The following is a 12,956-nucleotide window of genomic DNA, read 5'->3' as shown; positions in this document are numbered from 1 at the left end:
CAAAGAACTTGAGGTCTATTAAATTCTTTATCTCTGATCTGGATATTCATCTCTGCTGACTCTCTTCTTAATTCTTCATCAAAGAACTTGAGGTCTATTAAATTTCTTATCCCTGATCTGGATATTAATCTCTACTGACTCTCATCTTAATTCTTCATCAAAGAACTTGAGGTCTATTAAATTTCTTATCCCTGATCTGGATATTAATCTCTACTGACTCTCTTCTTAATTCTTCATCAAAGAACTTGAGGTCTATTAAATTTCTTATCCCTGATCTGGATATTAATCTCTGCTGACTCTCTTCTTAATTCTTCATCAAAGAACTTGAGGTCTTTTAAATTTCTTATCCCTGATCTGGATATTCATCTCTGCTGACTCTCTTCTTAATTCTTCATCAAAGAACTTGAGGTCTTTTAAATTTCTTATCCCTGATCTGGATATTCATCTCTGCTGACTCTCTTCTTAATTCTTCATCAAAGAACTTGAGGTCTTTTAAATTTCTTATCCCTGATCTGGATATTAATCTCTGCTGACTCTCTTCTTAATTCTTCATCAAAGAACTTGAGGTCTATTAAATTTCTTATCCCTGATCTGGATATTAATCTCTGCTGACTCTCTTCTTAATTCTTCATCTAAAAACTTAGAGGTCTATTAAATTTCTTATCCCTGATCTGGATATTAATCTCTGCTGACTCTCTTCTTAATTCTTCATCATAAAACTTGAGGTCTATTAAATTTCTTATCCCTGATCTGGATATTAATCTCTGCTGACTCTCTTCTTAATTCTTCATCATAAAACTTGAGGTCTATTACATTTCTTATCCCTGATCTGGATATTAATCTCTGCTGACTCTCTTCTTAATTCTTCATCTAAAAACTTAGAGGTCTATTAAATTTCTTATCCCTGATCTGGATATTATTCTCTGCTGACTTTCTTCTTAATTCTTCATCATAAAACTTGAGGTCTATTAAATTTCTTATCCCTGATCTGGATATTAATCTCCGCTGACTCTCTTCTTAATTCTTCATCAAAGAACTTGAGGTCAATTAAATGATCTGGATATTAATCTCTGCTGACTCTCTTCTTAATTCTTCATCAAAGAACTTGAGGTCTATTAAATTTCTTATCCCTGATCTGGATATTATTCTCTGCTGACTCTCTTCTTAATTCTTCATCAAAGAACTTGAGATCTTTTAAATTTCTTATCCCTGATCTGGATATTAATCTCTGCTGACTCTCTTCTTAATTCTTCTTCAAAGAACTCGAGGTCGATTAAATTTCTTATCCCTGATCTGGGTATTAATCTCTGCTGACTCTCTTCTTAATTCTTCTTCAAAGAACTTGAGGTCTATTAAATTTCTTATCCCTGATCTGGATATTAATCTCTGCTGACTCTCTTCTTAATTCTTCATCAAAGAACTTGAGATCTTTTAAATTTCTTATCCCTGATCTGGATATTAATCTCTGCTGACTCTCTTCTTAATTCTTCATCAAAGAACTTGAGGTCTATTAAATTTCTTATCCCTGATCTGGATATTAATCTCAGCTGACTCTCTTCTTAATTCTTCATCAAAGAACTTGAGGTCTATTAAATTTCTTATCCCTGATCTGGATATTAATCTCTGCTGACTCTCTTCTTAATTCTTCATCAAAGAACTTGAGGTCTATTAAATTTCTTATCCCTGATCTGGATATTAATCTCTGCTGACTCTCTTCTTAATTCTTCATCAAAGAACTTGAGGTCTATTAAATTTCTTATCCCTGATCTGGATATTAATCTCTGCTGACTCTCTTCTTAATTCTTCATCTAAAAACTTAGAGGTCTATTAAATTTCTTATCCCTGATCTGGATATTAATCTCTGCTGACTCTCTTCTTAATTCTTCATCATAAAACTTGAGGTCTATTAAATTTCTTATCCCTGATCTGGATATTAATCTCTGCTGACTCTCTTCTTAATTCTTCATCATAAAACTTGAGGTCTATTACATTTCTTATCCCTGATCTGGATATTAATCTCTGCTGACTCTCTTCTTAATTCTTCATCTAAAAACTTAGAGGTCTATTAAATTTCTTATCCCTGATCTGGATATTAATCTCTGCTGACTCTCTTCTTAATTCTTCATCATAAAACTTGAGGTCTATTAAATTTCTTATCCCTGATCTGGATATTAATCTCTGCTGACTCTCTTCTTAATTCTTCATCATAAAACTTGAGGTCTATTACATTTCTTATCCCTGATCTGGATATTAATCTCTGCTGACTCTCTTCTTAATTCTTCATCATAAAACTTGAGGTCTATTACATTTCTTATCCCTGATCTGGATATTAATCTCTGCTGACTCTCTTCTTAATTCTTCATCAAAGAACTTGAGGTCTATTAAATTTCTTATCCCTGATCTGGATATTAATCTCTGCTGACTCTCTTCTTAATTCTTCCTCAAAGAACTTGAGGTCTATTAAATTTCTTATCCCTGATCTGGATATTAATCTCTGCTGACACTCTTCTTAATTCTTCCTCAAAGAACTTGAGGTCTATTAAATTTCTTATCCCTGATCTGGATATTAATCTCTGCTGACTCTCTTCTTAATTCTTCATCAAAGAACTTGAGGTCAATTAAATGATCTGGATATTAATCTCTGCTGACTCTCTTCTTAATTCTTCCTCAAAGAACTTGAGGTCTATTAAATTTCTTATCCCTGATCTGGATATTAATCTCTGCTGACACTCTTCTTAATTCTTCCTCAAAGAACTTGAGGTCTATTAAATTTCTTATCCCTGATCTGGATATTAATCTCTGCTGACTCTCTTCTTAATTCTTCCTCAAAGAACTTGAGGTCTATTAAATTTCTTATCCCTGATCTGGATATTAATCTCTGCTGACTCTCTTCTTAATTCTTTATCAAAGAACTTGAGGTCTATTAAATTTCTTATCCCTGATCTAGATATTAATTTCTGCTGACTCTCTTCTTAATTCTTCATCAAAGAACTTGAGGTCGATTAAATTTCTTATCCCTGATCTGGATATTAATCTCTGCTGACTCTCTTCTTAATTCTTTATCAAAGAACTTGAGGTCTATTAGATTTTTTATCCCTGATCTGGATATTAATCTCTGCTGACTCTCTTCTTAATTCTTCCTCAAAGAACTTGAGGTCTATTAAATTTCTTATCCCTGATCTGGATATTAATCTCTGCTGACTCTCTTCTTAATTCTTCATCAAAGAACTTGAGGTCTATTCAATTTCTTATCCCTGATCTGGATATTAATCTCTGCTGACTCTCTTCTTAGTTCTTCATCAAAGAACTTGAGGTCAATTAAATGATCTGGATATTAATCTCTGCTGACTCTCTTCTTAATTCTTCATCAAAGAACTTGAGGTCAATTAAATTTCTTATCCCTGATCTGGATATTAATCTCTGCTGACTCTCTTCTTAATTCTTCATCAAAGAACTTGAGGTCAATTAAATGATCTGGATATTAATCTCTGCTGACTCTCTTCTTAATTCTTCATCAAAGAACTTGAGGTCAATTAAATTTCTTATCCCTGATCTGGATATTAATCTCTGCTGACTCTCTTCTTAATTCTTCATCAAAGAACTTGAGGTCAATTAAATGATCTGGATATTAATCTCTGCTGACTCTCTTCTTAATTCTTCATCAAAGAACTTGCGGTCAATTAAATTTCTTATCCCTGATCTGGATATTAATCTCTGATACTATCATTCAGTGAGTTTTTATGCATGTTGCATAAGATTTTTCATAATCCCATCCCTTTCGTTAAGATCTTTTTAGACTACTATGTTTTATGTAGTACCAGGCACTGTCTGCAGTTGATTCAAACAGTTTTCCCGTCTCTGTCATTAGGCTCAGTACTACACAGTATTACAGTATTTTAGGAGTTGTATCCCAGCTGTGACCAGATTGTTAAATGATCTTCATAATCTAGTGGTTGAGTTGGTGGAACTTAAGTTCAAACTAGTTTTTGTTGAAGAGGTTGACATTAGTTATATATCTCGTATTTTGTTATTGTTTCTCATAGTTTTGTTTATTTATTGCTTCTCTATTTCCCTTTTGCCGTTGGTTGCTTTCCCTGTTGGGGCCCTTGGGCTTGTAGCATTCTGCTTTTTGAACTAGGGTTGTAGCTTGGCTAGTAGTTGTAGTAATATTGATAGCATAGTACTGTTAATATTAGAAAATTCAATTTTCTTATTCTACCTGTTAACTATATTTTATACTAGACAATTGTTTAATGATTTAAACTTGAAGTATGAGAACTTTCTTGTGTATCTATCTCATACTTGGATTAAATTTTACAAATTTATATTTTATGTTTTAAGTTTTTCAAGAAATTGAAGACCAATTATTCTTTAATAGACAGTGATACAGTATTTAATCATGTACAGAATTTCATTATTTTGTGTAAATGATGGATAAAACTAGACATTTACACTAGACATCACTCATTCATGCCCAAGCCTTCGTATTCAAGGGACTGTTTCAGATTCCACAATAGATCACAAAGACCCGCTTTCTGTAGAAGGAATTAACCCTTTTACCCCCAAAGGACGTACTGGTACGTTTCACAAAACTCATCCCTTTACCCCCATGGACGTACTGGTACGTCCTTGCAAAAAACTGCTATTTACATTTTTTCTTGCATATTTTTCATAATTTTTTGAGAAACTTCAGGCATTTTCCAAGAGAATGAGACCAACCTGACCTCTCTATGACAAAAATTAAGGCTGTTAGAGCAATTTAAAAAAAATATACTGCAAAATGTGCTTGAAAAAAAAAACGCCTGGGGGTTAAGGGTTGGAAAGTTCCAAATAGCCTGGGGGTAAAAGGGTTGTACTATAGGCTTTATAGTCTGACTTCTGTTTCTTATTAATCTTGAGGGCTACAAGATAGTAAAGATGAAAATTACATAAAGGAGGAGAATCCCTTTTCCAGAAGATCAGACCAGAAGAGTGTTAGATTTTGCAATATCCTTATAATAACTTGTTTGCAAAGTTTTAATTTAAATCTGATTAAAATTGCATCATATTTACTATTGATTTGATCTTTGAAAAAGTTTGAGGTTGGTTGTATGCAAAGTAGATTATTATATTGCGATAGAAATTTCTTTTGTAAGCTGTTGTAGTCTTCAGTTTGTGTAAGCAACCTGAAGACTATATAACTTTATATTTTCCTTGGCTAATTTCATAACTCCATTCATTGCTATTCTTTGAAATGCTAAGGTGTAGATTTAATAAGTGGCTCTATTTTCATTGCCAGTTTACGGTATCGGTTTTTAAACTGATATTGGCTAGCAGCAGAGACAAAAAATTTAAAACTTGTCAATTAGCTCCTCAATCAATTGGTATCCTTTTGTATGTAGTTTTATCATATTTATCTATTTTATATTTTACTTGGATAATTTCATAACTCCATTCATTGTCATCATTCTTTGAAATGCTAAGAAGGTGTAGATTTAATAAGTGGCTCTATTTTCATTGCCAATCTACGCTATTAATTTTTGAATTAATATCAGCTAGCAGCATAGAGAGTAAAAATAAAAAAAATTGGCAAATAGTTCCTCAATCAATTGGTATTCTATTGTACGTCGTTTTATCATATTTATCAAATTTCTTACTTTATTCAGTCATCTATAGCATATAACATTTATTACCTCTAATAAATAAACAAAAAGGGGACCTCTCCTCTCTGGGAGGAATTTTAGAGAGGAGAGGTCCCCTTTTTGTTTAATTTGTTTGATATCGGCTACCTCCCCAAATGGGGGGAAGTGCCTTGGTATATGTATGTATGTATGTAATAAATTACACTTGACAATAATGAAGAATACAAACACATTGTACTGTATAGCAGTAACTAAAGTGGCAACTACACCATGCAAAGACTTAACCCTTTTACCCCCAAAGGACGTACTGGTACGTTTCACAAAAGCCATCCCTTTACCCCCATGGACTTACCGGTACGTCCTTGCAAAAAAATGCTATGAAATTTTTTTTTTTTCATATTTTTGATAATTTTTTGAGAAGATTCAGGCATTTTCCAAAAGAATGAGACCAACCTGACCTCTGTATGACGAAAATTAAGGCTGTTAGAGCAATTTAGAAAAAATATACTGCAAAATGTGCTTGAAAAAAAAATAACCCCTGGGGGTTAAGCGTTGGAAAGTTCCAAATAGCCTGGGAGTAAAAGGGTTGTACTATAGGCTTTATAGTCTGACTTCTGTTTCTTATTAATCTTGAGGGCTACAAGATAGTAAAGATGAAAATTACATGAAGGAGGAGAATCCCTTTTCCAGATCAGATCAGAAGAGTTTTGGATTTTGCAATATCCTTATAATAACTTGTTTGCAAAGTTTGATTTAATTCTGATTAAAATTGCATCATATCTACTATTGATTTGATCTTTTAAAAAGTTTGAAGTAGGTTATATGCAAAGTAGATTATTATATTGCAATAGAAATTTCTTTTGTAAGCTGTTATAGTCTTCAGTTTGTGCAAGCAACCTGAACACTACATAAATTTATATTTTCCTTGGCGAATTTAAAAATTCCATTCATTGTTATCATTTTTTGAAATGCTAAGAAGGTGTAGATTTAATAAATGGCTCTATTTTCAGTGCTAATCTACGCTATTAATTTTTGAATTAATATCAGCTAGCAGCATATAGAGTAAAATTTAAAAAAATGGCAAATACTTCCTAAATCAATTGGTATCCTTTTGTACGTAGTTTTATCATATTTATCAAATTTCTTACTTTATTCAGTCATCTATAGCATATAACATTTATTACCTCTAATAAATAAACAAAAAGGGGACCTCTCCTCTCCGGGAGGAACGTAGAGAGGAGAGGTCCCCTTTTTGTTTCATTTGTTTGATGTCGGCTACCTCCCCAAATGGGGGAAGTGCCTTGGTATATGTATGTATGTATGTAATAAATTACACTTGACAGTAATGAAGAATACAAACACATTTTACTGTATAGCAGTAACGAAAGTGGCAACTACACCATGCAGACTTAACCCTTTTACCCCCAGGCTATTTGGAAATTTCCAACCCTTAACCCCCAGGGGGTTATTTTTTTCCCCAGCACATTTTGCAGTATATTTTTTTTAAATTGCTCCAACAGCCTTAATTTTTGTCATAGAGAGGTCAGGTTGGTCTCATTCTCTTGGAAAATGCCTGAATTTTCTCAAAAAATTATCAAAATTATGAAAATTTTATAGCATTTTTTTGCAAGGACGTACTGGTACGTCCATGGGGGTAAAGGGATGGCTTTTGTGAAACGTACCAGTACGTCCTTTGGGGGTAAAAGGGTTAAGCAGTCAATACAGATTTTCCTGTCGATAGGTTCCAAGTAAACCTCAAAGTTTTAAATAGGAGAATAAAATTTTAAGTTAAACTTGGGAAATTCTATTTGTGAAAGAAAAATACTGTAGGCATTCAGGTAAATGAAAAAAAATGTCAAAGTTAACCGAGGTCTGTGAGGAAATAATCAAGTAGACTTAGCTTTGTGAGGATTACAAGTTTGGTCATAAGGAGCTAAGAAAAATTTGTTTGATAAACACAAGTAGCAGCTCTAGCATGCGGTAACACAAGAAAATCCTACGTTACTGCGATGAATGTCATTATATGAAACCTCGATAAGTAAAAGCAATTGTATGTAAACATGTATAAAAGAAATATTACCTGACTAACTACTGTACTGAAATTTGCATTTATAACAAGAGAGTGAGTATGTGTGTGTGAGTATGTGTGTGCGAGTATGTATTTGTGTGTGTGTGTGTGAGTATGTGTGTGAGTATGTGTGTGTGTGTGTGTGTGTGTATGCTACTTAAAAGTTTTTCAACAATTGTACTTTTTATCTTTTCACTACTAACTATAAGCATATTTCCATCCTTTGTCTCCATTTTGAAGATATTTCAAGCCACGGAGCATATAAAAGGTTGTATTTACAATAAATGAGCAAAGGTGTTACTATTTCAACTGACAACAGAAAAAGGATACTGTAACAGCTGTACTATAGTAGCCTATCCAGTACTGTGGAAATTTCTGTTTGTCATAATTTCATAACTTGGATAAGGATTCTCAACCTGTATTCTGTTTGAAGGCTATGAAAACCTTTTAATGTACAGGCACTATCTTCATACCTCTTCTTCAGTTGGTTTGGAGGAGACTTCTGGTTCGGCAGATGAAAGTAAAAATCAGTAGGGCAGGTGATTGCGAGAATAGGTGATCCCTTGGATGTTTCATTCATTAGCACAGTTTTAAAATTTGATGCTATAGGCTTGCAAAAATGTTTTTTATAATCTAGCTGCATATATTTCTAAAATATATATAATAAATATGTGTACTTTTCTCATTCACAACAGTTATGCAAAATTGATGAAGTCTATTCTCGCACCTGACTTTCGTTACTTGGCCAATATCGTCCAATACACCCCAAATGAGAAGTTTTCAGGGCCTCCAAGGAACATACCAATGGAAACACTTCAGAAGCTTTATGGTGAGTACACTTTTTTAGTAAATTGTGAACATTCCGAGGCTTTGATATTGTAATTAATAAAATAGGTTGTTATTACAGAATGTGCGCAAATTACAAACAGTTGGAGATATAATCGCAAATCCAACTGAAAATATTAAGGATAAAATAAAGAAATATTGTAATAAAACAATATTATATAATTTTAAACAATATCATATCATTTAATACAGTAGGCAAAATGACATTTGTAATAGCCAGATATTTATTTCATATGAAACAATTATTTATTGACTTTTGTAGCTGGAAATCATAGGCCAAAATGTAACAAAATGTGACTTACAAACAAGTTGACTTACAAACAGCTTCTTGGACCCAATTCAGTTTGCAAGTTGAGGACCTTCTGTAAATATTATTCCTTTGTTCCGTGACCGAAATACAAACCACGCTATTTACATGGGGTACAGTATTACTTTCGGCGTAGCTGAATGACGAGCCATTAGATTTTTAACGATGGTTAACTATCCCCTCGCTAGTTAGCGAGGGGGTAGGGGAGGGGTAGCTAGCTACCCCTCCCCCCTCACACACCGGTGAACTGATTCACTTCGCTTTTGGCTCGGGTGATGGTCAGACGTGTCTACCTCACCCTCGCATATTGACAGCCTTAATCTTTTTTGCTTTTTCTTACAGTTGTGTGTTTGGAAGTTGGCCTCTACCTCTATCATGCAGAAGTGGCCTGGTTTACCCGACCGCCCTTGTGGGACTTTTATGTCGGCGGTCGAGACGGACCCTCACACCTTGTGTCCGTACTGCAGAGGTCAACAGTGTGATAGAGACAAAGTTTGCAGTGAGTGCAGGGAGTGGTCTATCCCAGTGGGAGAGGTTTTCCCGGCGACGGAAGAAGAAGTCTAAGCAGGATCTTTCTCCTTTAAGGGTTTCCTTGAAGAAGGAAGGTTATAAGGACTCTTCTTCCGTTGCCCGAACCTCCTCCGAAGCTCCCACTCGATCGGTCTCTCGTGAGAGGCCGGCGAGTGGTAGCGTAGGCCATTCTTTTGTTGACCAACCTCGGGGTTCGGGAGAGGGAGTTGCCTCCCATAGCGAGGCAGCTCCTCCTCCTCCTCCGGGGGAGGATTTTAATAACTCTGTGTATAATGATGATTTATTACAGCTTTGGGCTTCCTTGGGGCTTAAGGGTTCGCCCTCCAGGGAAGCCCTGTTTGACTTGATCCAGTTGGGCGCAGCTGTCAAACAGTCGCCGGCGATAGCGGAGGTAGATCGTCTGTCTATCGTCGACGTTGTTGTGGCAGAGGCTTCCGACGGGTCGGACCCCTGCCTTGGTTGCTGATGTTGCTGAAGGCTCAGTTCCCCCCTCCGAACATTCTTCGAGGAAGGAGCTGAGTCCAACGGTCTCTCCTGCGGGTGATTCTCCCCCTCGGTGGAGTTCACTGACAGAGACTCCTCTTCGGAGGACCGACGATGGTGTTCCTGCTCCTAGAGGTCGTCTTCGCCGCAAGGCTCGCCCTCCTCTTCGCTGTAGAGGTCTTCCTTCTCCCTACAAGGGAGTTAGGAGGCGCCTCTTCGGTTCTTCGCCCTCGACGTCCCCCGCAGAGGTTCCTCCTCGACGTGAGTCGACCGTTGCAGCTGCATTACTGGATCTCTCTGCAGATCGTTCGCGATCTCCCACGCTTGCCAGACCTGTGGATCTTCCTTCACCATTCCTGGAAGCTGACGCGCAGTGGGCACCCACGCACCCTGTTTTCCAACGGGCACCGGTCCCTTCGGGGCAAAAGGGCTTGTCTCACAATGTGAGCAAGTCCCTTAAGTGCCAGGTTTCACCTGTGCGCCCACGTTCTCCTGCGCGCGAGCGCAAGCACGCTCCTGCTGTTGCTGAGGACCATCCTATGCGCCAGCGATCTCCTGCAGCAGAAGCAGAGTCAACTCGTCAGCGCTCTCCTGCTCGTCACCGATCTCCTGCTCGTCACCGATCTCCTGCTCGCCAGCGCTCACCTGCGCGCAAGCGCTCGCCTACGCGATCTCCTGTGCACCAGCGATCTCCTACTTGCCAGCGCACATCTGCGCGCCCTGTTCCTGACACGCGCCATGCGCGCCGACGATCTCCTGCGCGCCCACGATTTCCAGCTCGCCAGTGATCTCCTGCGCGTCAGCGCGCACCTGTGCGCCATCATTCGCCCGCGCGCCCACGATCCACGGATCTGGGCGCAGGCAAGAAGACTCTTCCTTCTCCTTCTCGCCCGCGATCACCTGCGCGCTCTCGGAACTCGCCCAAGCGTCAGCCCTCGCCTGCGCGCCATCGTGCGCACTCACCTTTGCGCACTTCCAGAGTTGGATGAGACACTACGCGCCCACGAGCAGCCTCCGGTACCCGCTTCTACACCTGCTGGCCCTGCGCCCCAGCCGTCTTCTCCAGACCGCGCACCTGTGCGCCAGCGATCTCCTGCGCGCCCGCGCAATCCATCGCCTGCATGCAAGCACCCTCGCCTGCGCACCCACGCGCACCCTCGCCTGCGCGCCCACGCACCCTCGCCTGCGCGCCCACGCGCACCCTCGCCTGCGCGCCCACGCGCACCCTCGCCTGCGCGCACCCACGCCCACCCTCGCCTGCGCGCACCCACGCGCACCCTCGCCTGCGCGCCCACGCGCCCTCTCGCCCGCGCTTACATCTCCGTGCGCCCGCGCGCGAATCTGCGATTTTTCCATCGCGCGAGCACCAGCGCGACCCCAAGCGCGATTCCCGCCGGGTTTCGCAACGCGAGCAGCCTAGCGTGTATTCAGGAACGCGTTCAACCAGGTCATCATCTTCACGATCCCCCCCCCCCCCCCCCCCCCCCGCAAGCGCAGAACAGCGCGCACGCAGGAGGAGGGGAAGTCTTCAGAGAGGTCTAGGCATCAATCTTCTTCTTCCTTTAAGGCAGGCCCTATGGTTTCTACTCCGAAGGATGGCCCGATCCCCTTCCCTCCAGTGGGAGTCTCTGACACTGCGTTTGTCAGTCGACAGCCTTGGTTTGGGTCCCTTATCAGAGCTGTCGTCCAGGCTGTTAAGCCTGCTTTCGCTGATTTGGGTCTCAAACCAACGACAGCTTCGACCCCACTGAAGAGGAAGAGAGGAGTAGAGTTCGTGGTGACTTCTCCTAAGAAGTCCGTAAGGAAGGCTCCTTCCCCCCCTCAGACGTTCTCTCCTTCTCCTGTGGACGAAGCTTTTCCGTCCTCAGGAGAATCTATCGAGGTGAGACCTTCTCCCACCGCACCAATGGGAGAGACCCCAGCACGAGTAGGAGATTCGTCGCGTGCTGGGGCGGAGAAGAGCCCTCAAGACTTCTTTACTGGAGTCCTGCATCCCTCCTAGAAGGGAACCGAAGGACTCGAAGACCGTCCCGAAGTCGTCTTCAAGGATTCGACCAGAGCCAGCGAGACCCCAGGAGAACGTCCACGTGTCCCCCCAAGTAGAGCAGTTGGGGACAGGAGACTTTGCTGCCAGTTCACCAGGAGGAGAGCAGCATGATTCAGAGCACACCTTCTGGCAAGTCCTGACTTTGATGAGGCATCTCAACAAGTTCAAGGACCCGGAGACCGCCCCTCGTGAAGGCAAGGATACGGTCCTGGACCAAGTCTATGGCACTCAGAAACCCTCTAAGGCCAGTGCAGCTCTGCCTTGGTCCCAAGGGGTGAAGAGTGCCAGAGTTAAGGTTGAGGGCCAGCTTTCGGAGCTCGCCTCCTCCAGCCGTTCCTCTGCTGGTAACAAGCTCCTCCCACCTCCTCGTGTGCAACAGAGGAGGTACTTTGAGATCATGGAGGAGCCTTCTTTAGCTCTCCCGCTCCACCACTCCATGGAAGAGCTTACCAGGGGAGTCTCTCTTGAGAGACTCTCCAACCGGCAGGTGACATTCTCGGCAACAGAGATCCTGAGTCAGGAGAAGGTCGCAAAGTGTGCCATGGAGGCCACTTCGTGGCTGGATGTCTGGCTAGGGTCTCTGGGCATCCTGCTGCGATCCGAGGATCTGTCAAAGGAGAGCACCAGGAAGGCCCTGGAGACCTTCTTCCTCTCGGGCACACGTACCATCGAGTTTCTGGCCCACCAAGTTTCGAACTTGTGGGCAAACTCGATCTTGAAACGACGTGATGCGGTGACCGAGAGGTTCCACTCGAAGGTCCCAGCCGTGGATGTCTGCAAGCTCAGACACTCTTCCATCCTAGGAAAGAGTGTGTTTCAGCCCAAGGATGTGGAACAGGCAGCTGAGATGTGGAGGAAATCAAACCACGATTCTCTCCTCCAAAGGCCTCTTACATCTAAGCCCTACAAACCTCCAGCACCTCAACAACCTCGCCAGTCCAAGACGATGAAACCGGCAGCGGCAGCAAAGACGAAGGTGTCCAAGCAGCAGCCCTTTCCTGTCAAAGACAAGAAGGGTGGAAAGTCCTCCAGGGGAGGCAAGAATCCTAGAGG

General features: G+C 40.9%; 1 protein-coding gene across 1 annotated transcript in view; it reads left to right on the top strand.

Annotated features, from left to right (window-relative positions):
• LOC137636766 (probable thiopurine S-methyltransferase) overlaps positions 1–12,956 on the top strand; it is a 72,548-nt gene that overhangs the window by 49,334 nt on the left and 10,258 nt on the right. The window contains exon 4 of the mRNA XM_068369141.1: positions 8,385–8,518. Within this exon, the coding sequence (XP_068225242.1) occupies positions 8,385–8,518 (134 nt within the window). The remainder of the gene's footprint in view (positions 1–8,384; positions 8,519–12,956) is intronic.

The sequence above is a fragment of the Palaemon carinicauda genome, unplaced genomic scaffold, assembly GCF_036898095.1.
Source record: "Palaemon carinicauda isolate YSFRI2023 unplaced genomic scaffold, ASM3689809v2 scaffold381, whole genome shotgun sequence".
NCBI lineage: Eukaryota > Metazoa > Arthropoda > Malacostraca > Decapoda > Palaemonidae > Palaemon > Palaemon carinicauda.
The sequence above is the reverse complement of the archived record's forward strand: the minus strand, read 5'-3'. Positions and strand labels throughout refer to the sequence as shown.